General features: G+C 52.3%; 1 protein-coding gene and 1 long non-coding RNA gene across 2 annotated transcripts; one reads left to right on the top strand and one right to left on the bottom strand.

The window, feature by feature from the left end:
- Positions 1-863: 863 nt before the first annotated feature.
- On the top strand, positions 864-27,556 carry CATSPERG (cation channel sperm associated auxiliary subunit gamma). Its single transcript, XM_055310257.1, is given in 30 exon segments — positions 864-1,092; positions 2,114-2,175; positions 2,177-2,398; positions 2,486-2,539; positions 8,052-8,196; positions 8,384-8,510; positions 8,694-8,766; positions 9,883-10,038; positions 13,438-13,609; positions 14,748-14,885; positions 15,862-15,921; positions 16,124-16,243; positions 16,811-16,861; positions 16,967-17,096; positions 17,576-17,687; positions 18,650-18,808; positions 18,893-19,005; positions 19,830-20,043; positions 20,357-20,419; positions 20,500-20,695; positions 20,812-20,933; positions 21,069-21,149; positions 21,241-21,297; positions 22,586-22,742; positions 22,939-23,002; positions 23,146-23,241; positions 23,534-23,623; positions 24,845-24,937; positions 25,027-25,126; positions 25,210-27,556. Coding segments are annotated over 30 exon segments (3,738 nt in total). The 3' UTR covers positions 25,492-27,556.
- LOC129499916 (uncharacterized) lies at positions 10,860-13,006 on the bottom strand. The gene is made up of 2 exons (XR_008662497.1): positions 12,394-13,006; positions 10,860-12,316 (listed from the first exon to the last, which is right to left on the bottom strand). It is a non-coding gene; the product is annotated as an uncharacterized LOC129499916 (long non-coding RNA).
- Positions 27,557-27,846: the final 290 nt, after the last annotated feature.

The raw sequence follows: 27,846 nt of genomic DNA, 5'->3' as shown, positions 1-27,846 counted from the left end.
CACGAGGAGACCAAACGTTTTCTCGGGAAATTTTTTTTAATTTTTTATTTATTTATGATAGTCACAGAGAGAGAGAGAGAGAGAGAGAGAGAGAGGCAGAGACACAGGCAGAGGGAGAAGCAGGCTCCATGCACCGGGAGCCCGACGTGGGATTCGATCCCGGGTCTCCAGGATCGCGCCCTGGGCCAAAGGCAGGCGCCAAACCGCTGCGCCACCCAGGGATCCCTCGGGAAAATTTTTTATATAAAAGCCCGATTGGAAAAAAAAAAAAAAAAAGCCCGATTGGGCAGATGACGAGTAAGGGCTGCCTGAACAGCTCGTGGGAACCCCCTGAAGACCTTGCTATCACAAGCTCCGGTCTCCAGCACCCTCGGTCCTCCAGGCCCCGGGCGCCAGGCGGTCGAGCAGCGCCTTCACCGCGCCGCCCAGTGGCGGGCGCCTTGGGGACGAGCGTTCCCGTGGAGACCGGCGCGAGAGGTACCGGGAAAAGCGGAAGTCGGTGGTGGAAGCGTGGGCGGCCATTTTGAAACCGGGCAAGAGGGGCGGGACCGGAGCGGCCGAGTGACGGTTGACCGGTTTCAGCTAAGCGACTGGTACCGCGGGGCGGGGGAGAAGGGGGAGGTGCCTGGGGTCACCCCAGGGAGGGATGCGGGGGGCGGGGAGGGCAGAGAAAAGGGGAGGGAGGGGCGGAGGCGAAAAGGGGAGAGGCCAGAGAAAGGGGGGAGGAGTCGAGGGACCCAGCAGAGGAGGGGAGGGGCGGAGAAAGGGCGGGGCGACGGCCGGGGAGGCGAAGACGCGAGGAGATGAGCAGGGGCGGGGCTCCAAGAGGCGGGGCGTAGAGCCGCTAGCTGTCCGTCCGGGGCATGGAAAGGGGTCGCGGAAAGGGAGAAGGGGGTCAGAAAGTGTCGCGGTTCGGGGGGAAGGTGAGGACCGAGCAGGCGCTGACCGACAAGGTAGCGCCCGCGTGGAACGAGGAAAAGGTGCAGGGCGGGGAGAAGGCGCGGAGCGAGGGGAAGGCCAGTGGCGAGGAGAGGTCCCGAGGCAATGAGGGCGCCTCTGAGGAGAAGGGACGTGGTTCTACGAAGGGGCGGGGTGAGGGGCAGGTTCGAGAAGAACAGCTCTCCAGGGACCCGGCGAAAGGACGGGTCTTTAAGGGTCGGATCGAAGAACAAGGACGGGTCCAGGAACAGGGGCGGGGCAAGGAGGGGAAGCCGAGCGCAGAGCCAGCTCCCGCCGAGAAACATGGGCGGGGACAGGCAAGGGGGCGCGGCATGGAGAGGGTCCCGGTCCAGGACCCAGGAAAGGGAAAGGCTAGATACGGGACCCGGTACCAGGGCAGCTCCCGGGCCAGGAGAAAGGGGAGATGCGAAGAGAAGTGGGAGGGCGGGGCAAAGGGTGGAGGCGGAACCAGGTGCACGTGCAAGTGCAAGTGCACGATCAGAGAAAGTAGCAGGATTGGGGAAAATAGATGGGGCACGGCCAAAGCAAGAAACAGAAACCGAGGCTGGGCGAAGAGTAGGAGCCGGATGCAGAGCAGAGGCGGAGCAAAGAACAGGTGTAGGGCAAGGTTAAGGGGTGAGGAGAGGAGGCGGGGCGAAACTAGGCGCAGGGGCATGTCCAGGAGCAGCAGTAGAGGAGGGACCTGGAATATTAGTAGAAGTGGGGTCCCGAATAGGAGCAGATGCAGCATCTTGGTCAAGGGCGAAATCTGGAGCAGGAGCGGAGCCAGGAGCAAGAGCAGGGGCGGGTCCAGGAGCAAGAGCGGGGGCGGAGCCAGGAGCAAGTGCAGGGGCGGGTCCAGGAGCAAGAGCGGGGGCGGGTCCAGGAACAAGTGCAGGGGCGGGTCCAGGAGCAAGAGCAGGGCGGGTCCAGGAGCAAGAGCGGGGCGGGTCCAGGAACAAGTGCAGGGGCGGGGCCAGGAGCAAGAGCAGGGGCGGGGCCAGGAGCAAGAGCAGGGGCGGGGCCAGGAGCAAGAGCAGGGGCGGGGCCAGAAGTCTGAGCAGAGGTGGAGCCAGGAGCCAGGGCTGGGCGAAGGGCAGGAACTCGGTAGGATCTCGGAAGACGGCTCTCTCGCGCAGTCTGGCTCGCCGGTGTTGACCCCCGCGTTCTCCAGGTTCGAGCCACGTTTTGTGCTGCCCCGCGATGTACCCTGATGGCCTTGCGTGGCCGAAACTCCCGAGTCCTGCCGGCGCTGTGGGCACTACTGGCGGTGCTATTGGTACCGTGGAGGCTGTGGGCGATCGAGGATATCGAGGAGTGCACCTGGCAGGTTGTCCTGAACAAGTTTGAGACGGTAGGCAAGACCGGCATGAGCGACCGCTTCTTCAATCAAGAGCCCCTGGAGACAGTGGACAATGTGTTCAGACCGCTGGTGGATGCACCCACCGACCAGGATGAGGTGAGGGTACTGGTGTCAGGTGACCGGGACAGGTCATAGAGCTGCACCCCACTCGGCTCTGGACATTTGCCCAACCTCTTCTTGCAGAAATACCTGAGCTTCCCATACTACCTGAAGATCAACTACTCCTGCAATGGAGAGGTGAGTGAGTGCAGCGGGGGTGGGCTCATTCTGCATGGCACTCAGTTTCCCCAGTCTCTAACATTTTAAAAAAATGATTTATCATTTAAATCATTTGATTTATCTATTTGAGAGAGAGAGAATGAGCAGGGGGAGGGGCAGAGGGGGAGAAGCAGACTCCCCGCTGAGCAGGGAACCTGAGGCAGGCTCCATCCCAGGACCCCAGGATCATGTCCAGAGCCCAAGGCAGCCACCTAACCGACTGAGCCACCCAGGTGCCCCAATCTCTAACATTTTAATAGTGGTGGTACTACCAGACCCTGGGGACCCTACAGATTCAAGAAGATTCCCAGCATCCCACCAGGCACATAGTAGGTGCTCAAGTAAGATGGACTTTTTGTTTTTTTGCCATTAAAAAAATGGAAAAAAAATGGAGATGGGGTACCTGGGTGGCAGAGAAGGTTGAATGTCTGACTCTTGGTTTTCGGCTTATAACATGATCTTGGGGTCGTGAGATCTAGTCCCACCTGTGCTCCACTCCCAGTCCACAGTCGGCTTGGGGCTCTCTTCCTCACCCTCTACCCCTCTCACCTTCCACTCTCCCTCTTTCTCTCTAAAACAAATACATAAATCTTTTTTTTAAATGAGCTGTAACTCATATAATAAAATTCACTATTTAAAGTGTATCTGGGATCCCTGGGTGGCACAGTGGTTTAGCGCCTGCCTTTGGCCCCTAGACGTGATCCTGGAGACCCGGGATCGAATCCCACGTCGGGCTCCCGGTGCATGGAGGCTGCTTCTCCCTCTGCCTGTGTCTCTGCCTCTCTCTCTCTCTCTCTCTCTCTCTCTCTGACTATCATAAATAAATAAAAAAATTAAAAAATAAAGTGTACAATTTAATAATTTTTAGTAAATTAATGAAGTTGTGCAACAATTACCATTCTCTAATTATACAACACGTTGATCATCCTAAAAAGAAACCCAGTACCCCCTTCCTTCAGCCTCTAGAGACCACTAACTTACTTTCCGTTCCTATGAATTTACTTATTCTGGACAGTTCATATAAATGGAGTTGTCCAATAGGTAGCCTTTTGTGTCTGGCTTCTTTCATGTGGTATGTTTTCAAGACTTGCCTATGCTGTACATGTATCAGTGTTTCTCTTTTATGGATGAATAATGTTTACGTGTAAGGAGGTGCTACATTTTGTTTATTCATTAATTGATGGATGTTTGAGTTATTACCACTTTTTGGCTATTATGAACAATGCTGTTATAGACATATGTGTACAAGTTTTTGTGTGGACATAAGTTTTCAGCTCTCTTAGGTCAATACTTACAAATGGAATTGCTGGCTCAAACGTTAACTGTTTCACCTCCGAGGAACTGCCTGATTATTTTCCAAAGCAGCTGCACCATTTTCTATTCCCATTAGCAATGTGTGAAGGTTCCAGTTTCTCTACATCTTCACCAACATTTGTTCATCTTTCGGTTACAGCCGAAAGATGTGGGTGTAAGGTGGTATCTATTGTGGTTTTGAGTTACATTTCCCTCAAGACTCCTGACATTAAACATGTTTTTGTACGCTTACTGGTCACTTATCTTCTTTGGAAAAATATTTATTCAAATCCTTTGGGATCCCTGGGTGGCTCAGCGGTTTGACGCCTGCCTTCGGCCCAGGGCATGATCCTGGAATCCTGGGATCGAGTCCCACATCGGGCTCCCTGCATGGAGCCTGCTTATCCCTCTGCCTGTGTCTCTGTCTCTGTCTCTTCTCTCATGAATAAATAAATAAAATCTTAAAAAAAAATCCTTTGCCAAATTGGGTTGTCTTTGTACTGTTGCATTGTAAAAATTTCTTTATATATTCTGGACACTGGTTCCTTGTCAGATGTATGATTTGTAAATATTTTGTCACATTCTATGTCGCAGGCTTGTCTTTTCACTTTTTTTTTTAAGATTTTATTTATTTATTCATGACAGACAGAGAGAGAGACAGAGACACAGGCAGAGGGAGAAGCAGACTCCATGCAGAGAGTCCAATGCGAGACTCTATCCTGGGTCTCTGGGATCATGCCCTGAGCTGAAGGCAGATGCCCAACTGTTGAGCCACTCAGGTGTCCCGTCTTTTTTACTTTCTTGATGGTGTCCTTAAAGCACAAAGGTTTTATGTTTATTGAGGTGTAATTCATAGACCGTAAAATAGCACCAAAGTTTTTAATCTTAATAGAGTCTAATTTATCATTTTTTTTCTTTTGTTGCTTATGCTTTTGGTATTGTTTAGGCCATGAAGATTTACTTCCATGTTTTCTTCTAAGAGTTTTTAAATTTTAGCTGTAAGTTTAGGTCTTTGATCCATTTTGAGTTAATTTTTGTGTGTGGTGTGAGGTAGGGGTCCAGCTTTTGCAGTGAATATCCAGGTATCCCACTGCCATGTGTATAAATGAATTGTCTTGGCACCCTTGTCAGAAATCAATTGACCATATTGTAAAGGTTTATTTCCAGGTATAATTCTATTCCATTGCTCTATATATGTTTGCCCATATGTCAGTATAACATAGTCTTGATTCCTGTGGGTTTGTAGTAAGTTTTTGAATCAGGAAGTTTGAGTCCTCCAACTTTGTTGTTCTTTTCCAGAGTTGTTTGGGCGCAAGTAAGCCTTTTAAGGACAGTAGGATGTTGTGGTCTAAAACTGAAGTTCTGGAAGCAACAGACCTAGGTTTGAATCTGCCACTGACTGACATTTACTTGGAGGAAGTGTACCAGAGCATGATAGTTGATACTTTGGGCTCTGGAGCTAGGCTGCCTGGGTTCAAATCCCAGCTCTGCTACACAGTAATTATGATCTCCGGCAAATTACTTAACTTTTCTGCATTAAAGCTTCCTCAGCCTTAACGAGGATTCAATAATCATCATACCCACTTCACAAAACGATTAAACATGTGTGAAGCACTTAGCACAGTGACTGGTTCATAGAAAGAGCTCAAGAATGCTAGCAATAAGTGTTGAGTGTCACCCTGGGCAGAGAGTTTTGCTCCAAGAACCTTCTCTCCTTATCTGCAAAAGTATGATAATAATATCTTTATCTGGACATTCAACACCTACAGTGAGTTAGATCCTTTTTGATTATTTGCTTACAACATGGGGGATTTAATGATTAACAGCATGGCTAGGTTTTTCTTATGGATTCAGACCAACAGGGAAGCTATCAGCTATCAAGTAAATACATAAAATCATTTCTGAAGAATGATTAGTGCAAAGAAGAAAATAAAATGTGATATATTAGAAAGGAAGGTGTTACGGCATGTTTGGGGGCAGTCTCAGAAGAGGGTTGAGCAGAAACCTGAGTGATAAAAGGGAACTGAGGAGATGGGGAAGGCACCCTAGGCCAAAGCTGAGGCTAGTGCGATGGTCCTGGAGTAGGACAGAAGCTACCGTGTGTGAGGAGGCATAAGTGAGGGCACAGTGGGAGGAGATGGGGCAGGGAGGTGAGGAGGGCTCAGGAACCAGGGTGAGGACTCAGTCTCTGCCCTGACTGGATGGAGCCACGGGGAGATTCTGACCCAGGTGTTCCCAGGCTCCCACCTGCTGTGTAGGGGGCAGGGTGGGGGCAGGGAGACTGTGAGGAGGCAGTCACGTGGTCTAGGCAGGAGTTGGGGGTGGACAGGACCAGGGCCACTGTCGCCCCTATGGGAGAGCCCTACCTCACTGGTGCCCGCTGCCCTGTGGTTGAAAAATCCACAGGGTTCCTGGGTGGTCCAGTCAGTTAAACATCCAACTTTTGATCTCAGCTCAGGTCTTGATCTCAGGGTCATGAGTTCAAACCTTGTGTTGGGCTCCATACTGGATGTGGAGCCTACTTAAAAAAAAAAAAAAAAAAAAGAAAGATCCAGAGGTAGGGTTGAAATTAAAATTGGTGTAGTTGGCAGGGTTGAAAGTGCCATGGCTGAGGTGATAAAGGCCTATGCAAAGGTGATCTGACTCATTATTATTATTTTTTAAGGTTTTATTTATTGGGACACCGGGGTGGTTCAGCGGTTGAGTGTCTGCCTTAGGCTTAGGGTGTGATCCCTGAGTTCTGGGATCGAGTCCCACATCGGGCTCCCTGCATGGATTCTGCTTCTCTCTCTGCCTGTGTCTCTGCCTCTCTCTGTGTCTCTCACCAATAAATAAATAAAATCTTTTAAAATATTTTATTTATTAATTTGAGAGGGAAAGAGCATGAGCCAGTCGGGGAAGGGAGAAGCAGACTCCCTGCTGTTGGGAACCCTGTGTGGAGCCCAAACACATGACCCCAGGATCATGACTCGAGCTGAAGGCAGACACTCCACCTGAGTCACGCAGGTGCCTCTGATCAGACCCCTTAAATCTCAGTCCCTGGTCTCACAACCTACCCCCAACCCACAGTGGCTTGAGTGCTGCCTTCTCTTGAGGATGCCTCCGAGCCTTTGCTTATGCTGTTGCATACAGCTGGCCCACCCTTCTCCTTCCTTCCTTCCTTCCTTCCTTCCTTCCTTCCTTCCTTCCTTCCTTCCTTCCTTCCTTTCTTTTTAAGATTTTATTTATGTATTCATGATAGACACAGAGAGAGAGAGGCAGAGACACAGGCAGAGGGTGAAGCAGGCATCATACAAAGAGCCTGACATGGGACTCGATCCAGGGTCACCAGGATCACGCCCTGGGCTGCAGGCGGCGCTAAACCGCTGAGCCACCGGGGCTGCCCATCCTTCCCTCCTTTCATCTCCACTGTAAGCCCGCGTGCCTGTCTCCACCCAGCCTGGGTCCTGGCATTTCTGGGAGGCCGGCAATCCCCCGCTACCCACCCCTGCCCCCCGCCAGCTGTCTTCTCTTGCACCTTCCCTGTTCCTTTCTGTGTATAACTGCCCCCTCCCACCCTCGCCCACAGGCTCCAGCTCCAAATCCTGGGACTGACAGGGGTAGCAGAGAGTCAGATTTCTGGACTCTCTGCTACTCCTTCATGGACCTGGGAGCCATGAAGTGAGGGACGAGGCCACTAGCAGCTCTGAGTGCCACATTCCCACTTTGGCTCACCCCATTTCCAGTGCCTTCCCTACATCCAAGTCTTGCCTGAAGACAAATTGCCCAAAATGGTGATTTTGGCTTCCCAGGGACCATTTCTGCTTACTTAATGGTTTGTATTAAGGTTGCCCAACAAGTAACTTCAAAATTAGCAAGGTATTAGTACCTTAAACATGATATGGGATTTTTAAAAAGTATATATTAGTGGATGGCATCTGAATTCCTCTTAGGGAGACACATGTTTTTGAAAAGGAGACTGCCTGTGGTGTGGAAGAGGGCTCCAGCCTCACCTCCTTCTGCGACCCCTCTCACCACCCCCCGCCCCTCCACCCCCTGCCTGTCTCCCAGCCTGGCCTGGCCTGCCCCAGCCCTGAGGCCAGACCACTGTTCTCTCGCAAGGTGTCCAAGAGGCTGGACTGCCAAAGGGGGGCTCAGGGCAGGGGGACCGGCACCTCTCTTATGTACATACCCCTTGGGGGGGTCATCTTGCCTTCAGTTCTCCGAGGCCCAGGTCCGCAAGGGCCACCTGACGGGGCTGAAGCCCGTGGTGCTGGTGACCTTCCAGTCCCCAGTCAACTTCCGTCGCTGGAAGATAGAGCAGCTGCAGATCCAGATGGAGGCAGCCCCCTTCCGCAGCAAAGGTGGGCCTGGGGCACACGTGGAGGGGTCATGGCCTGGCGAGGGTGTGGGGAGCGTGCAGGGGGCCCCAGTGGGGTCCACGGCCTGGGGGAGGGACGTGGGGCGTTGCAGGGAGATCCCAGGGGGACTGTGGCCTGGGGGGCACCACTGGGAGACCCTGGCAGCCTGAGTGCCCGCCGCCTACGGTAGATGAGTGCATCGCAGAGGAGGTGTGTGTCATGAGCTGGTACACGCCCATGCCCATCAAGAACGGCAGCGTGGTCATGCGTGTGGATGTCAGCAGCAATGGTCTGGGGCCCTTCATTCACGATAAAAGGTGCCTTTTCCCAAGCCTGGGATGGGGGGTGGACTCCGGGAAGGCCTTCCTAATCTCCAGATCCCCAGAGAAGCCAGGAGGAGACCCAAGGGAGAGAAGCCGGTGGGGGGCGTGGTCATGAGCTATGGGCAGGAGCCCCGGAAACGGGCACCCTCACCTGTGCTTGCCCACACCTTCTGCCAGGTTTCAGGTAAACATCAACGGCTTCTTGCAGAGACAGCAGGACGAGACACTGCAGTTCACCGTGGGAAATGAGGTGAGGGGCCCAGACAGGAGAGAAACAAGGTAGAAAATGAAGGTGAGGGGATCCCTGGATGGCTCAGCAGTTTAGCGCCTGCCTTTGGCCCAAGGCGTGGTCCTGGAGTCCTGGGATCGAGTCCCGCATCGGGCTCCCTATGTGGAGCCTACTTCTCTCTGCCTGTGTCTCTGCCTCTCTCTTTGTGTCTCTCATGAATAAATAAATCTTTAAAAGAGAAAAAAGAGAAAAGAAAATGTGGGTGAAAGATGGTGGGCCAGGGCCCCAGTTATTTCCCAAACAAGTGGCAGACCTTACAGAGGGCTTGCTTTGTGCCAGGCCCAGGTGAGGTGCTCCCCTAAATATGTGGTCACGTTCAGGCTTTATAGGGACTCCGTGAGGGAACGTACTCTCACAAACCCATTTGCGGGAGGAGAACACTGAGGCCCTAAAAGGACGGAGCCATTTGCCCACAGTCTCCCAGCATGTACATAGAGAAAGGGACTTGAAACTGCGTCTACCTGACTCTTGCACATTCAGTGGGTGCGGTGCATTCATTCATTCAACGGGTACTTACTGAGCCCACGGTGTGGAGGGCATACCAGGGACACACGGACAGAGCTGACAGACAGACGGCACACTGTATACACGATGTCAAGGGGATTCCAGAGTAGGTGAAAAGGTGGCAAGTGCTCTGCAGAGAGTGCAGAGTGAAGGGGCTCCGGCCTGGGCAGGGAAAGGATTGCATAGTCGATGGAAGGGTCAGGAAAGGCCTGAGAAGGTGGCCATTTGAGTCGTGTCCTGGAGTCGGAGAGGAGGGAAGCACGTTGGGTACTTGGGGAAGAGCATTTCATACACGGGGAACAGCCAGTGCCAAGCCTCACAGGTGGGACTGTGCCCGGTGAGTCTGGGAAGCAGTGAGGAGGCCCACATGGCTGGGAGAGAGTGAGCTGGGGGGTGGGGGGAGCGATGGCACATGGGGTCAGAGAGGTGACAGGGACAAATTATATGTAGCCTTCCAGGTCAGAGGCGAGGACTTTGGTTTTTACCCTAAATGAGATGGAGCCATGGGAGGGTGGGGGGAGCAGTGAGCAGCCCTCTGGCCAGCCCCTCCATCCCCCCCCCCCCCCCCGGCAGATCTTCAATCTGATACCCCGGTACTTCGTGAATGTGCCATCGAGGCCCCTGTGGCACACTGTGGACCAGGCACCTGTGCTCATCCTGGGCGGCATTTCCGATGAGAAGTTCATCCTGCTTACTGACACCAGCTTCAGGGACTTCTTTCTCGTGGAGGTGAGCGGGACCGCAGGCAGTGTGCTGGCGCCTCTTGTACGGTACTGCGCCCCACCCCCTAAAATACTGGGGCCTGGGGCCATGGAAAGAGTCCCTAAAGACAAAGCAGCTCCCTCCAGGGACAGATGGCAGGAGGAGGAGACGCTCTGGCTTCAGATCCGGGTTCGGCCACCACCTGGCTATGTGACCCTAGGCCAAGTCATTTCACCTACCCGGGCCTCAGATTCCCCATCTGTAAAGTGTGAATAATCTTTATATTCACCTGCTAGAATCATCGTGAGTGTGGTATATAAGTTCACATCAGCTGGACACAGAATGAGTACTTGACAAAAACAAAAGCACAATGGCACTGTGATACACCCAGCAAAATTAGCTAGAAGCCTTTCATACCATCTAACAGGGCCAGTTTACCCCAATTGTCTAAAAATGTCTTTAAAATACATTTTTAGGGGATCCCTGGGTGGCGCGGCGGTTTGGCGCCTGCCTTTGGCCCAGGGCGCGATCCTGGAGGCCCGGGATCGAATCCCACGTCGGGCTCCCGGTGCATGGAGCCTGCTTCTCCCTCTGCCTATGTCTCTGCCTCTCTCTCTCTCTCTCTCTCTCTCTCTCTCTCTGTGTGTGTGTGTGTGTGTGTGTGACTGTCATAAATAAATTAGAAAAAATACATTTTTAAAGATTTTATTTATTCATGAAAGACACAGAGGCAGAGACGTAGGCAGAGGGAGAAGCAGGCCCCCTGCAGGAAGCCTAATGCAGGACTTGATCCCAGGGCCCCGGGATCACAACCTGAGCCAAAGGCAGACAACTGACCCACCCAGATGTCCCGAAAATATATTTTTTATTTGAATAGAGTCAACACACAATGTTACATTAGTATCGGGGGTACGACATCGTGATTGGAGAAGTTTATACGTAGCGCTGTGCTCCCCCCAAGTGTAGCTACCGCCTGTCAGCGCACATCACTGTTACAGTACCCCTCACTATGTTCCCTGTGCTGTGCCTTTTATCCCCACGACTTAGTCATTCCCTAACCAGAAGCCTGTATCGCCCACTCCCCTTCACCCATTTTGTGTATCCTCCCATCTTCCCCTCTGACCACCATCAGTTTGTTCTATTTATGGGTCTGATTCTGCTTTTTGTTTGTTTCCTCATTTGCTTTGTTTTTTTAAAGAGTCCACATATCAGGAAGATCATATGGTGTTTGTCCTTTTCTGTCTGACTTATCTCGCTTAGCTTAACACCCTCTAGGTCCATCCATGTTGTCACAAATGGCAAGATCTCATTTTTTATGGCTGAGTCATAGTCCATTGGTTGTGCATACCACATCTTCCTTATCCATTCATCAGTTGGTGGACGCTTGGGTTGCTTCCGTATCTTGGCTATTGTAAATAATGCTACAGTAAACATAGGGTTGCCTATATCTTTTCAAATTAGTGTTTTCATGTTCTTTGGGGGAAATACCCAGGAGTGAAATTACTGGATCATATGGTAATTCCACTTTTAATTTTTTGAGGATCCTCCATACTGTTTTCCATAACTGCCCACACTAGTGTACATTCCCACCAACACAGCAAGAGGGTTCCTTTCCTTTTTTAAAATTTTATTTGTAAGCAATATCTACACCCAGTGTGGGGTTCTAACTCACAACCCTGAGATCAAGCGTCACATGCTCTACTGACTGAGCCAGTCAGGTGCCCCTGAGGGTACTTTTTTCCTCCACATTCTCCCCAACACTTGTTTCTTGTGTTGTTGATTTTAGTGACTCCGACTGGTATGATGTGATAGCTCCTAGGAGGTTTTGATTTGCATTTCCCTGATGATGAGTGATGTTGAGCATCTTTTCATGTGTCTGTTGGCCATTGTGTGTCTTCTAAACTTGCCTTTTCAAGTTGGTTTGAATCAGGATTAACATTGCGTTTGGTAAAGTCTCTAGATGCCTTGGTGGCTCAGTGGTTGAGCCTCTGCCTTTGTTTGGCCCAGGGGGTGATCCTGGAGTCCCGGGATCGAGTCCCACATCCGGCTCCCTGAGTGGAGCCTGCTTCTCTGACATCTGACTATGTCTCTGCCTCTCTCTCTGTGTATCTCTCGTGAATAAACAAAATCTTTAAAAAACAATTCTTAAAAAAAATACTCACTCTCTTCACCTGTAAGTCTGCTCTTGACTCCACCTTCTTCCCTTCTTCTATCAGCTTTCTTCAGTCAAATGGAGAAACCAGGTCTTTTGTCTTCTAGAATTTTGCTGCTTGCTTCTTCATGGAATTAACTTGTTCCTCTGATCCTATGGTAATAGGCTGCTCAGGCTGCCATAGTAAAATACCACAGACAATGTGGATGAAAAAAAAATTATAGTCTTACAGTCCTGCAGGCTGGAAGTCCAAGATCTAGGTGTCAGGAGGGTTGGTTTCTGGGGAGGCCTCTCCTCTGCTTACAAGTGCCTTCTCGCCGTGTGCTCACACAGCCTTTTCTCTGTGCCTGCAAGTGGAGAAAGAGATCCTTTGGTGTCTCTTCCTCTTCTCATGAGGACACCAGTCCAGTAGGATTAGGGGCCCATCCTTATGACTTCAGTGGACCTTAATTATCTCCTTAAGGGCAGGGTTAGGGATTCAACATATATATTGGGAGTGGGGACACAATTTGGTGCATAGTACCCCATAGAGTTATTGCCTATAAACTGGTACTGAACTCAAGAAGCTTGATTAAATGTAGATATTTTTAGGCAAGAATCCTTCATTAATGGTGCTCTCCCACCTTTAGTCTATGATATCACCAGTGTTAGTGATTAGTTAGTGAGATCAGATGGGGTCAGCCTGATAGCCAGTTGTGTTCAAGGTCAAATAGGGTTGTTAAAAATGTGCCATGGGGGGTGCTGGGGTGGCTCAGTCCACTAAGCCTCTGTCTTCAGCTCAGGTCATGATCCTGGGGTCCTGGGATCAAGCCCTGCATCAGGATCCCTGCTCAGTGGGGAGTCTGCTTCTCTCTCTCCCTCTGCTCCTCTTCTGCCCCCCTTCCCTGCTTGTGCTCTCTGCTGTCTCTCTCTCTCTCTCAAACAAACAAATAAAATATTTTTTAAAAATGTGCCTTGGGCCAAGCATGAGATCTTTGGGATCTGTCTGTGGCCTGGGGAATCAAGATTGCTCTGCACTGTTGAGTATGCTGTGCATTGCCAAGCTCTCAGGAGCACACAAAGTCCTAACTGGCTCTGGCTTGGGTCATCTGCTTCCCTGGCCCATATTGGGGAAGTGTGGCCACACAATACTACTTCACGGTGAGAGGGGAGGGTGCCCTGGGGGTGGCTGCCTGTGTCCAAGCAGTCGTCAGAGCAGGTGCCTCCCCACAAGGTGGCATGTGGGGGCTGAAGCCAAAGTGAACCTGCTCACTGTGGACTCTGCCTCCCTGCAGTTGAACATTGACAGTTGCTGGGTCGGCTCCTTCTACTGCCCTCAGGCCAGTTTTACTGCCACCATCTATGATGCCATTGCTATGGAGAGCACTCTCTTCATTCGGCAGAACCAGCTTGTCTACTATTTTACAGGCACCTATATTACCCTCCACGAGAGCAACCACGGCAGTGGTGAGGGGCCCCTGGCATCTCGGGGGGAGGGGTGGGTCCTGCCTGTGGGAGCCCCAGGGAGGGCACCCCCGTGAACCCATCCACCGAAGCCCTGGAATTTCCATGAGTGGGGAGGGAGGTGTCGGAAGGACTTTCCAAGGTCCTTAATCATCACCACCCACCCTTCATGGCCTTCTCCTACCCTCTGTATGTGGGGGCGAGGCTTTCCTCTGGACCTATGAACCAGCAGACGGGAGAGGGGGGCGTGAGAGGGAAGGGAGGGAGCAGAAAGAGAAAGGCACGCGTGCACGCATGTGTGCATGTATGTGCTCGCACACATACACAGTGTCAGACAGAGAAAGACCTGCTAAGAGACGTGAATAATAGCAAAAGAGAAATTTAGGGGGTGGGAGAGTGGCATGGAGAGTCAGAGAGAAAGGCAGACCGAGAGAAAGTGGGATGAGCAGTTGGAGACGAAAAGGCACAAAGGAGACTGGTCGGAGAGGAAGAAGAGACTTTTGATTCAGCCTTATCTTTTAAATGCCACCCAAACCCTCCTGAGTCTCACCCCCACATCTAAATGAGAGATGTCATTTTATAGGGTCATAGAAACACGTATTATAACCTATATTTTATTAAGGCCTGTTCCTGACAGCTTCGTTTTTATCTCTTTCTTGCTTGGGACATTTGACAATAGGAGGAACCAAATCAAAATGGACTTAAGTCAAAGAAAAGGGTGTTTATTGGCTTAGATAGGTGAAAAACCCAGGAGCAGTTGGATCTAGGGGCTCATTGGAGCTTAGACAGGCCCCTCCTTGGGATAGCCATGGTGATTCCCCTCTTCACCTAGCGATTGCAGACTTTTATCCTCCCAAGGGGCCCCAGGTAAGAGCATCTCTTCATTAGTAGTTGCAAGCTGGGACTGTCTCTGATTGGTTCAGCTTGGTCTTATGCTCAGTTGAACCCATTGCTCTGGCTGGGGGAATACAATCTGTACCTCATGGACAGAGTAAGAGCAAAGGAGATTTTCCTCAAAGGCAGCTGGGCCCTATGCTAGTGGCCCCCCAGACATCACACTGAATAGCCATTAAGGTCATGGAACTATGGATGGGGGTCAGGTCCCAGGTCTGGGTCTCAGGTTCCATCCTGGCCCCCACAGGGAGCTGGGTTCGTGTCCTGGCCAACGAGTGCATCAAGAGGCTGTGCCCTGTACATTTTCATAGCAATGGCTCAGAGTACATCATGGCCCTCACCACTGGCAAGCGGGAAGGCTATGTTCACTTTGGGACCATCACAGGTAAGGGTGGGAGGCCTTTGGCAGCCCAAGAGACCACTCCATACCCTCACACCTCCAAGAATTCCAACTTCTGGCCCTCATCCCTCACCAGGTACCTTCAAGTGGGGTCCCAAGCTGGAGGTTGTCCTTGTGAGTGGGGATGGGTTTATGCATTTATAGGAGTAGGACTTGAGTGTGTTATATATATATTTCATGATGTGTTTTGTTTCAAAGGGAAGAAGCCCAATTAAAAAATAATTTAGGTATATTTGTATAAAGGGCTTATATAAATAAGAAGACCAGAATCTAACTTCAGGCATGGCTGGATCCAGGGGCCCACGGGTATATCAACAGGACTCTATCTCTTGGCAAGGTAGTGCATTGTGATTATAGCAGAGAGAGATCGCTTGAACACACCTAACCCAAGTCACCTGTGGCTTTGGACTTAACCTCTCTTTTTGGTCTCGTTTTCCTCATTTGCAAAATGGGGCTAATGACGATACTAGTACCTGCCTCACTGGGTTGATATAAAGATTAAGTCGGCATGTGTAAAGGTCCTAGAACAGTGCTAGGGGCATGGTGGGTGCTGTAAAAGGGCTTATTATCATGAGCCCTGAGATTTGGCTTCATTTTCAGGTAGAGACTCCTCTCTAGGGGTTGAAGATGGTCCCAGGACCTTGGGGCTCACATCTCCCACCAGTTTGAGTCATCCCCAAAGAATGAAAGCAGCCTCTTCCATTAGCTCTAGCATGAACCTAGGGTGTACTTTGATTGGCCCATTCTGAATCAGTGCCCAGACCTGAGCCAGTTACTGTGACCAGCGACAGGCCCACAATGGTGGGCCAGGTGTGAGTGACTGGCAGGTCAGAGATGAGACCCACCCCCTGAAGTCCCACCACTAAGGGGGCAGGAGGTACCACATCCTGGTCCATCGGAGACCTAGTGGATACCAGACGGGCTGGGAAGGGTCTGAGCACGGACCTGCTCTGCTTCGCAGATGGCCATGTGTCCTTCCAGTTGCTGCCCAAGCAGCGGTCTGTGTGCGAAGGGATAGAAGGTACCTAGCTCCCAGAGGGATCTGTGGTGGGCAGGTGGGAGGATCAAAGGTGTGGGAGAGCAGGGAAGGGTGAGAGAGGTCATGGGAAGGAACAGTAGTGTCTGGGGAGGGGTGGAGAGTCACAGGGATAGGTGTGACAGTTACAAGAGACCATGGGGAGGGTGGGTCCAGCACTGTTCTGGGCCTCCTCCTTCCTGTCCAGTTGTTAGCTGCTCCATAACCTGGGCCGTATTCATTGCTGATGACTACAATCTACTGATGCTGGTGGAGATCGAAGCCTCCACCACCAGGAACTATTTCCAGGTGGTCAGCTACGACCTGGGTAATTGGGATGCTGTGGGGGCTGAGTGGGAAGGGGCAGGATTGTGAACTTTGTGCCTGTCTGCGGGGTCTGTGCTCAGCAGACAGTGGGAGGGAAATGTTGCTCACATCACTCTTGGGTAAGGGGTAGTGGTGGAGAATGGGCTTGGTGGGACGAAGAAACAGGAGAAACAAATATGACTGGAACAGAGGGAAAATATGGTGGGAGGGAGATTGAAGAGGTGAGCAGAAGCCAAATCTGGAAGGGCCTTGTGGCTCACAATAAGGAGGTTTCTTTTATTTTATTATTTTATTTTATTTTATTTATTTTATTATTTTGTCTGAACAGAGAATAGGGCTGCCCTGTACAGTTGTATAGACCGTGCACTGTACTCACTAGCCAAGAAGTCAGAGGAGGAAGTTGTGTGCTCTAACATATTCCCATAAAGAAACTCTAAGGGCTAATAGGCCCAAATCAGAAACCACTGGAGGGTTTTTTGGAGGGTTTGGGAAGCTGGTGACTTGCCCAGTTTCAGATTTTGAAAGCTCAGAGCCTCAGAAGATTTTGCTGTGTTCTCCCCGGCTGTAGTCCGTGATAACCTGGTCATCCTCTACACCATCCCGGAATTCATCCCTGATGGTAGGTAGGGAAAGCAGGGGGGGTCTCAAAGGTGGATGAGGGCCAAGAGGGGTCCAGGTGACCCTTCCCTCACTTCTGTGTCCACTTTGCCTCTTTCCCAACCAGCTCGTGGCCTGGAGTTTCTGATGATCCTAGGAACAGAGTCTTATACCAACTTCCCAATGGTACCCAAGGGCATGTTCTACAACCCGTATAAAAACCTGCTGCTCATCTGGGGCAACTTCCTCCTGCAGAGGTGTGGGGCTGGGCCTATATATTCTGCTGCTGGTCCCATCAGGGTGGGGGCCCTTTCTGGAGTCCTCAGGTTTTGAGAGCATGCGCAAGTCCAGAAGTTATCAGAACTGTGATGGGGGAAAAGTGGGCTGAGGTGGTCAGGGCTGGGATGGGGAAGCTGACATTTCAATGAAACCCTATGTAAGGAACCAACTTATGCAAAGGGCATCGTCAGCGGGGAAAGGTTAGGACACTCTGCACTCCTCAGGAGCTTAGCTGGCTCCGGGGGCTGTTGGCAAAGTTCTAGGTTGGCCACATGCTCCTGTCTACAGGTGGGCAGGTCACCCAGGCTTTCCTGTGTGTTCTCACAGGGTTAGCAGAGAACTGAGTAAATGGGTCATGTTAGGGGTCTTGGGATATGTTAGGCCCGGAGTTGGGGGAAGCGGATATCCTGCGGGGACCTCGCCTGGGGGTCCCTAGCTCCCATTTCTGCCCGTGCAGCTACAACTATGAAAATTTCATCTACCTGGCGGATTTCCCCAAGGAGGAGTCCATTAAGTACCTGGTCAACTCATTCCATGGGGACATGGCTATTGTCACAGAGACTGAAGAGGTAGGCTGCCCTGCTTCTCTCCCCAAACCCCAGGGGTCTCCCTTCTCCCCCTGTCAGGGTAAAAGGGTTCAGGGGAGGAAACATCCTCAAAGATCCCAGAGGAGGGCAACAGAAGCTCCATTTATAGCGTAGCACCCTGGAACTCAGAAGTTTATTTGTCCCCAGTCTTTTGGCAGAGTGAGAGTCCTGATCTGATTTCCACAGGGGGCCCTCTTTCATTCCGTCCTGTGGTTCACTTCATAAACATTGAGCACTTACTGTATACCTGACCCCATGCTGGGGATACACTGGTGACTGAGTCAGCTCTGGACCTCACCCTCACAGGGCCACAGTCCAACTGGGAAGACCGAGTCTTTCCCAGGAAGTGATAGTTCAGAGTAGTCAGGGCTGCGGGGTGGAGGGGGGGAGATAGTACCTATAGAAGTTCAGAAAGGGCATGCAGTTGAACTTCCTGTTCAGTCTGGGTGTGTATGTGTACCAGGGAGGGCTTCATAGAGGAGGCTGCATGGAGGAGGGACATCCTGAAGGCTGGAAAGCTCTTCCAGGCTGAGTCTCAGAAGGGGATGAGGTCTTGAGTCAAATGTGTTGTGGGGTGGGCATCAGTGCAGAGATGGGAAACTGAGACCAAGGGGATGGTGAGATCCTGGTGGATGCAAAGAGTGAGGAGAAAATAGGGTGCACTCCTGGGAATCCTGGCCTGGAGGGGTGTATGTATTAGGGATGCTTCAGTTCAAGTAATAGCCACTCAAACTGACTGAAACCCTGAAGATGTTTATCATGGCGAATGGGGGCTGGAAGCAGAGGCGGGCGGGCTCTGGGAAGTAGGTGTGTGAGCTCACCTGGTCCCGGCTGGGGACCACCCACCTCGAGCCTCACCCCCAAGGTACTGGGCCATCCTCCACACAGCTCCACACAGAGGGAGACGTGGGGTCACACACACACTCCCGCTGTCACACCTGCAGATCTGGTACCTCCTGGAGGACAGCTACCGGATGTACAAGCTCTTCCCATCCAAAGGCTGGGGGATGTACATCAACCTACAGATGATGCACCAGTCCTCTCTGTACACCTCCAATGAAACCATGGTCACCCTCTTCTACGAAGACAGCAAACTATACCAGGTGCAGGGCTGGGGGGGGGGGTCACGGAAGACACCAGGGAACCACAGGGTGGCCGGCTGACCTGGCCCTGCCTTCCCACCGCAGCTGGTGTACCTTATGAACAACCAGAAGGGCCGGCTTGTCAAGAGGCTTATGCCGGTGGAGGAGCTCCTGATGTACCACCAGCTCAGCGATCACTACCTCTTGCATCAGCAGGGGTGAGAAGATGCTGGGCCACACCAGTAGCCGGGGTTTCTGGGGCTGCGAGGACGAAAGCCCCTACTCCGAGAGGGAGATCAAGGCATCCCCAGTGACCACCTCAGGGCTGTGATGGAAGCTCATGGAAGCTCAAGGGAGGGGCCTGGTGGACACTGGGGGAGGTGGGTGCCTCCGGGAGAACTTCAGAGAGGAAGAGAGGCATGAGCTGTGAGCTGAAGGGGGAAGAAGAATTAGCCAGGTGGTAAGATGGAGAAGGGGTTCCGGGAGGGGGTGAGGGGGTGGGGGTGGGCGAGCCACAGGTGCCCAGGCCTTGGGGAGGAAAGCAGATGGGTGTTCAAGACTGCGAGAAAAGTGAAAAGGACAGCCGCAGAGCGCGCTGCTCGCTGCTCGTGGCAGCGTGCACAGGCGAGCCTGGTGATCGCAGGGAGGAAGCCGGGCCTCATCTTGCCTCCTGGGGAGCCCTGATGTACTGAGGGAGGGACGGCGCGGACGGCACGGCCTGACTTTACTGCAGTAACGCTCCTTCTGGTGACCTGCAGAAGGGCCTGGGAGAGGAGGCAGGCGGGAGAGGAGAGGAGGCAGCCGAGAGAAAGCGGAGGTGGAAGAGGTTGGTGGGGGGCGGGGCCTAGGGTGGGGTCCCCAGCTCTGGTCTGACGGACCCAGGGACTCCAGAGGAATTGTCCGGGGGCACCAGGGGCTGAGGCCACAGGTCAGGGCTGGATTAGACTGGACTAGGCAGCAGCGCAGAGGTTGGGAGGAAGGCCTGGGGGTGGGGGTGGGGGTGCGCCTGGGGCGTTAGAGTCAGAGCCCCCCTTCCCCCCAGGAACCAACTGACGCTCCCGTTCACCAACTTCTGCCCCTTCACGGTGATACGCCTGCGGGACCTGCCCAACCCGCAGGTCTACACCCGCCAGGAGCGCTACCAGGCGCGCCCGCCGCGCGTGCTGGAGCCCTCGGGCTTCCACGACGAGAACTCGCTCGCCGTCTACCAGGGCCTCATCTACCATCTGCTTTGTCTGCACTCCAAGTACCTCAAGGTGGGCGCCCGGGGCGGCTCTGATGGGAGAGGGGACTGAGGAGGCCCAGCAGGCAAGGCCCGCGGGCCTCCACGGCGCGGGTAGAGGCTGCAGCGCGGCGGAGCTCGCCTGGGAGAGTCGCGGCAGAGGGGGGCTGGGGGCGCGGCGAGCAGGGCTTCGGAGACGCGGCTTTGCGAGGGTGGTTGAGCGGGAGTGGTGAGTGGGGCTTGGGGGCGGGCCAGGGTCTGTTGGCTTTGGCTTGGGGTTAGGGGCTGGGCATGCCACCGGCCGGGCCGCCTCCGCACCCCCCACTCACCCTGCCGGCGTCCCCCAGCCTTACGCGGACCCGGTGCACGACTCCACCTGGCGCTGGTGGAAGAACAAGAAACTGAACCAGGTGCGTGGAGAGGGTTGGGGGTCGGGAGAGCGGCGGCGTCCCCGCCGGGGGTCCGACGCTGCCCCGCATCCGTCCCCCAGGATTACTACTTCTATCTGGCCAGCAACTTGCAGAGCGCGAGCAACGTGTACATTGACATGGCCAGCTACGAGAAGATCTACGACCTCAAGGCCAAGCACGAGCTGCCCGAGCGCATCTTCCTGGACAAGGGCACCAGCTACAGCTTCTCCGTCTTCTTGACCGTCCGGGGCCACTCGATCAACTTACAGGAGCGCGGTCTGTGGGCGAGGCCGGCCTGGAGCCCGAGGGGCGGGCCGAGGGGCCCGGGGGCGGGGTCTGGGGAGCGGGGGGAGCGTCCCCGGCCGAGGCCCTGACCCCTCCTGCGCTTGTAGTGCTCGCCGCTGTAGACCTGGGCAGCAAAGTGGATCTGGGAGTGGTGCTGGCGGACCCGGGCTGCCTGGAGGCGGTGGTGAAGGAGGAGGTGCTCACTAATCGCAACTCGGTGCTTTTCTGGGTGAGATAAAGCGGAGAGGGGGTGCCGAGGTGGGAGGCGGAGCTACCTGGGTCGGGACCGTTAGAAGGCACCCCCCCCCCCCCCCGGATCCTCGGGCAGGTCTCTTGACGCTTTCATTTCTATCCCCCATCCCAGGTTACGCTCAGTGATAAAAGGTCTTGCTTTGACCAGGGCATTAGTGGACATCACCTCCTGAAGACCTCCATGTTGGTGAAGGTTCGGTCCAAGCCTGGAGGGGAGGCCCGCGGGGGGAGGGCGAAAGGGGGCGGGGTGGGGGGCGACCATCCTCACATGCTCCTTCCCGCAGGTGGTAGGCACGGTGGGCCGCTGCTTCCAGAACACACACCAGGGACCCCGCATGCAAGTATTGGACCTTGGGGTACTGGGCCCTGTGTTGGGAGGGAGGGGATTAGGTCGAATCTCAACACTGCTGATTCTGATTACTCACCCCGGAAATCCCACCCATTCACCCACTCCTTTCGTCCATTTATGTTTGCATTCATAATTTCTTCCTTTTCATTCACCCACCCACCCACCCACCCACTCCTTTCGTCCATTCATATTTGCGGAAAGGGCTGCCTTTATGGTTGTGTACATTGCACCCATGCTTTTATGTCCCTTCTAATATATTTCTGCAGGGGAAAGTAAAGCATCTGTGACATAGGACTTTTTGTTCCTAATTGGCACGAAGTGGGCCATGTCAAAAGAGTTCGGGGGGTTATGGAGAGAATGGCTCTGTTTCAAAGTCCAGAGACAACAGGATGTCGAGATGGACTGGCTGTGGGTGTGAGCGAAAGAGAGGTTTCCCGGGCGAGGCTTTTATCCTGAACATGGAGAGATGAGGTGCCATTAACCAAGATGGGTTGTGGATAGACTGAATCTGGGGTGTCCATTGGACTGCCCAGTGAGTGAGTGGCTGATAGGTGTAAAATCTTGGGCCCAGGCCTAGCAGGGGGAGTGCTTAATCTCTGGCCATCAGCACCTCTCCACAGTCACAGTCAAGCCCAGGCCATGGTCTGTGGATGCCCACATCCCTTTGACAATTGGATGAAGCCTTTGGACCCTACCCCTGAAAGGGGCCTGAAGCTGTTCATCCCGAAAACAAGGTCATGGGAATTCCCTGACTCCTAACCCCCATCCTGGGCTCCACTTCCCTCCTATATCCCAGGCTCCTCCCAGATCTATTATTTGACAGGCCCAATCTGAGCCCCGAGCAGTCCACCTCTGAGTTGGCCTCTCTGTGGGTGTAGGTGTTAGCGATTTTGTGTGTCTTTTTTGGGAGGCAGCTGGAACCAAACTCCCAGCTCCCACTGCAGCTCTACCACTTCAGATGTGGCTTCAGATAATTAATAAATGGCTGGACTTCCCTGTGCCTGATTTTTGCCATCTCTGTAATGGAGATATGAAGAGTCTCAACCATACAAGGCTCGCTTTTTTGAGGATTAAATTTGAGTCTGAAGCACTTAGAACATCACCCAGTGCTTTGCACACATGCATAAATGCAGTTATTAGAGTATTGTTTTAATGATAATAATGATCATATGGCAATGGTGAGGGTGAGCCTGGCAGGAAGAGGTGGTGTGTGTGGGAGGAAGGGTGTGTCTCCGGCCCTGCCGTCCAGTGTCCAGTGCAAAGTTTCTCCTCCCACTTAGGGCAACTTTATGGTGCCAGTGCTCATCGGCTGCCCCCCAGGCAAGCGCCTGGCATTTGACATCACCTACACGCTAGAGTACAACCGCCTGCAGAACAAGCACTACTTCGACTGCGTGAATGTTGACCCCGAGATGCCCTGCTTCCTCTTCCGTGACAGTGCGTGTCCAGTGCCCTCACCTCATTTGTTCACTGTCCTCTGTCCCCACCACTGGGCCTGCCTTCCCTCACTGCTCACTCAGTTCCTCACTCATCCTCTGCGCTTCCCTTTGGTCTTCTCAACTCTCCTTCCTCCCCTCTCCATCCTAATTCTGAGGCTAATTTCTTCTCCTCCTGACTCCCTCCAACCCCACAGTCTTCTACCCTTTCTTCTTGATCCAAGATCTGGTGACAGGAGATTCAGGCAGTTTTCAGGGCAGGTAAAGACATAGCCAAATCGATGCCTGACGGGAGTTTGGTTGGCAGGGCAGGGAGTGGGTAGGGGGATAGAGTACGGAGCGGTAGAGGTGAGGCAGGACTCTGGATCCTGAAGCCAGTCCATGTGCACCTCTGCACCTGGCAGCTACGTGCTCAAGGTGATAGGCGGCGGGCCCACGATGGACACCATCAGGGAATACAGCGAGGAGGAGATTTACCGCTTCAACAGCCCATTGGACAAGTAATTCCTGTGGGACCCTGCCCACAATCTGCCCTCTCTCCCCTGCAGACCCCTCTTGCTTCCCAGCCACGAACCACATGCTTACCCACAAGCACCACTCACCTGGTACCTCAGGCTCCTAGGATGGCACAGATGCTTGCCCTACCCAGGCTGAGGCCCCACCCCTCCCTCTGCTCCTTACCCCCAACTGTTCATACTGTAGGCCTCTCTGCACCTGCCTCCTGCCTGCCAAGGACCACCCCCACACCACCCCCACCCTCACCCTGCCCTGAGGTTACTCGGTCCTGTGCAGGACTCAGAGCCTCATCTGGACCACCAAGAACACAACGACCACCAAGGACCCAGCCTTCAACATCATGACCCACCAGAGTTTGGGCATCGAGTGAGTGCATGGCCTGCCTGCTGGTCCCCTTATCCCCCACCTGTCCACAGTCTGCCTGGGCTGTCATCCCTTCTCCTCAGGGAGACCTCTTGATCCTCAAGCCAGACTGACCACCTTCATGTTCCTCAAGTGGCTGACTCTTAATCTTTCTTCAGGCCTTAATTCAGATGTCCCTTCGTCCGAGGGGACATTCATTCCCATGTCCTCCTGTGCTTCTCCTGTTCTCACCCTCGCCTCTCTATACTTGTGCCTCCCCAATCCCAACCTGCCCTCTGGGCTGTTACTGTCGTGGGGTCTCTATGCTTATATATCCAGGTCCTGATAGCCTAAACACAGTATTTGTGAATGAGACAATGAATGAATTCATTCACTCACTCATGGTAGGCATTTATTGACATTTGAGTGGAGGTCATAATGAATGAATAAAACAATGGAGGAACAAATTTAAAATCTTTTAAAATTTAAAATCTTTTTATTTAAAAAGATTTTATTTAAAATCTTTTTTTTAAAGATTTCACTTATTTATTCATAGACACAGAGGGAGAGAGGCAGAGACACAGGCAGAGGGAGAAGCAGGCTCCATGCAGGGAGCCCAATGTGGGATTCGATCCCGGGTCTCCAGGATCACACCCCAGGCTGCAGGCAGCGCCAAACCGCTGTGCCACCAGGGCTGCCCTGGAGGAACAAATTAGTATGTAGGGGCTCAATAACTATTTTTGATTCAGTGAAAGGAAGATAACAGTATCATGAACAAATGAAGGAGGTAAATGAATGAATGGGGCAACCAACTTGCACCTAATCAGTATTCAACTTGTATTTATTGAATAAGTGAGTAAAGGAAAGCATAAATGAATGGAGATGTGACTTTGTACCTAGTAGGTACTCAAGGTATATTTGTGGGATGAAGAAATGAAGGCAGCAAGGAATGAAAGAGGAATTGGCAAATGATATATACTCCATAATCTAGATGAATGCATCATAGTGGAGGAATTGACAGATGGAGATGGTAAGGCAGGAGGACATGAATGAGTAAACAGCCTGTCACATGGGTAGACATGGAGTCAGCCTTATTGGATGAATGAATGAAGGAGTGAATCAGGGAAGAAGGGATGAGATTGCATCTAGTTGGTGCTCACCCAGTTTGTGGGCTGGAGGGGGAGATCAGAGATTGGCACATGCTAGGCATGATGTGTAGCACATTGTCTGAACTTGGGTCCCCAGGTGGCTGTGTCTGAGGAACTCCCCATGCCATGACACCATTCCCCATACCATCTTTGCCCCCGAATTCTTCTTCAAGGTGTTGGTGAGCAACAGGTGAGCCAGGCATGGCACCCAGATAGAGTTGGGGGTTCCTATGGGATGCCTGACTCCTCCCTAATACTGAACCCCATCCCAACCCCCAGAGGTGTGGACAAGAGTACATACTGTGACTACCAGCTCACCTTCCTGCTGCATATCCATGGGCTCCCACTCAGTGCCAAGCGGGCACTCTTGATCCTCATGGTGAGTGGATACCCAGGAGCTGCCCTGTTAGGGGAATGGGGCTCTCAGGCTGCCCACCCATGCCTGTTGTATGGTGTCTCCAGGTGTCATCCAGCGTGTTTATTGGCCTGGTGATCCTCTATATCGTCTTCTGCCTCCTGCTGCCTGTTGTGGTGAAGGCCTGCAACACGCTCCGCTGGAAGATAAACAACATCATCACATCGGAGTCCTACTACACCTACACTTCCCCTTCTAGAATCTTTAGTGGGACATCTGAGACCAAATCCAAGGTCAGCTCCAGCGTCAGCTCCAGCGTCAGTTCCAAAGTGGTGGAGGAGAAAGAGGAGGCCCCTGTGGAAACCTCGAAGAAGCATTCTATTACCTGAGCCTCTTGCCTGCCCACCCCCAACCAGTGCTCTCCCCTTACTTCCTGCACCATCTTGGAAATGCAACTATCCTCCGTCCCAGGCTTTTTTTTTTTTTTTTTTTTTTCATCAATTTTCACTTCTCCTTTACACTTAAATCCTCATTTCAGGACCAGCTATGGGCCCCTGTAAGGGCTCATGTTCAGTTAGTTTGTACCACACAGCCATATGGGTCATTAAAATCAAAATCCTTCTGTGCCAGTTGGTAAATAGCAGCTTCTCTGTGTACCTGCCAACTCTGCCCCACCCTGGGCTGCCCCAACCTCCCTACAGCCCAGTAAGGACTTCTATGACCCAGGCCTGCTGCTGTGGCCTACAGTACATTCTGATTGTTCAGTGCCCAGGTTTAGTACCAGTCATTAAATATTTTGAATTTCCATACCTATCTAGTGTCTAGCTTAAGACAGTAGAAGAAGGAACTCTGGAGAGAAGGCCTTTTTTTAGTTGCAAGTAGCAAAAATTTCATTCAAATGGCCTGCATAGAAGTGGTAATTTATGGGCTTTATTTTTTTTATGGGCTTTAATATAGGCTTCAGGCATAGTTTGATCCAGAAGTCCTCAATGTCTACAGGATGTTGGCTCCATTTCACTGTAGCTTTCCTTGACCTGCCTTCCTCTGAGTGTGGTCTCTAACGTCAGGCCAGCCCCCTTCACAGCCTGAGGCTGCTTGTCCACATATCTTATTGTCCATAGAAGGGGCTGGAGTCCAACATTCCCAGGCAAGTCCTGTCAGTCACTTTGATTGGATGGGGGTGGATCCTGAGCTCACCCCTTCACTACTCACACTGCCAGAGTTAAACCAATTGAGTTCACCCCTAGAGCTGAGGGCAGTCCTACCCAAATCTCTTGATTATGTGTGAGGAAGGACAGTCCTTGTAAGGAAAATGTGCTGTCAAGAAGGGGGAAGGCTGAAAGGCAATAAAAACCAGCCCCCCCAAACACACCTTGTACACTACCCACTGTCCACCTAATAAGCTTAGCACCAGTCCTCCGCCAGAGATCTTGGGTGCAATGACTATGGAGGTTCTCTAACCACTCTCCTCTATATACTCCCCTACTCTGGGAGTAGAGACCCAGGGGACACAAACTGAGGGGACATCAGGGCAGACAGCTGGACCAGCTTGTCCATAACGACATAGCTCCAGAGCAGGCAAGGGTGCTGAGGTCATGTTTTGATGCTTGGATATTACCAGAAGAGTACTCAGAGCTGAGAGGCCAAAGGACATGGCTCAATGTAGAAAGATGCTCCTGTAGAGGACAGCTCAGGCCTGGAGCCAGAGACCCCAGGGAGGCAGTAGGCCAGAGACCTAGACAGAAGAGGATGGGGCTAAGACTAAAAAGCCTGGTGTAGGAAGGGGAGGAGGCAGCAGATGGGAGAGATGCTCAGGAGGCTTAGTGAACAGGCCATGGGGCTGGAGGACCATGAAGGGAGTGGGAGCAAAGGAGGCATTTAAGGAAAGATCCAAGGCTGGAGTGCCTGGGTGGCTCAGTTGGTTGAGCATCTGACTCTTGATCTCGGCTTAGGTCTTGATCTCATGGTCATGAGTTTGAGCCCTACACTGGGCTCTGCACTGGGCATGAAGCCTACTTAGAAAGAGAGAAGAAAGAGAAGAGAAGAAAGGGAAGAGAAGAAAAGAAAGAAAAAGAAAGAAAGAAAGAAAGAAAGAAAGAAAGAAAGAAAGAAAGAAAGAAAGAAAGAAAGAAAGAAGAAAAAAGAAAAAGAAAAAAAGAAAGAAAAAGAAAAAGAAAGTCAGTCCAGGCTCTGCCCTGCAGACTGAGGGACAAAGAGGCTGTCCCTGAAGACCAGGGAGAAGGCGAGAGTTTGGGGGACTGACTGAGGCCTTTGGCGTCATGGCAAGTGTGGGAGGTCTGAGAGACTTCTGGAGGAGGCCATCCAAGAGGCTTCAGGAATGTCCCATCTGGGATTCAGGAGGGAGGTGAGGGATGGTCAAGCAATATGGCACAACAGTCAGCATCGAAAGACCCATCGACAAAATTAATTGCAAATAAGGAAAATGTGATAATACCCTGTTGTGTCCTGTCTTAGTCTGTTCAGGCTGCTATAACAGAGTACCATAAACTGAGTGACTTACAAAGAACGAATTTATTTTTTAAAAATATTTTATTTATTCATGAAAGAGTTAGAGGCAGAGACAAAGGCAGAGGGAGAAGCAGGCTCCATGTAGGGAGCCTGATGTGGGAATCAATCCTGGAACCCCGGGATCATGCCCTGAGCCAAAGGCAGATGCTCAACCACTGAGCCACCCAGGCATCCCCAGAAATTTATTTCTCACTGTTCTGGAGGCTGAAAGTCCA

Source organism: Nyctereutes procyonoides, unplaced genomic scaffold (genome assembly GCF_905146905.1).
Source record: "Nyctereutes procyonoides isolate TBG_1078 unplaced genomic scaffold, NYPRO_anot_genome, whole genome shotgun sequence".
Taxonomy (NCBI): domain Eukaryota; kingdom Metazoa; phylum Chordata; class Mammalia; order Carnivora; family Canidae; genus Nyctereutes; species Nyctereutes procyonoides.
The sequence above is the reverse complement of the archived record's forward strand: the minus strand, read 5'-3'. Positions and strand labels throughout refer to the sequence as shown.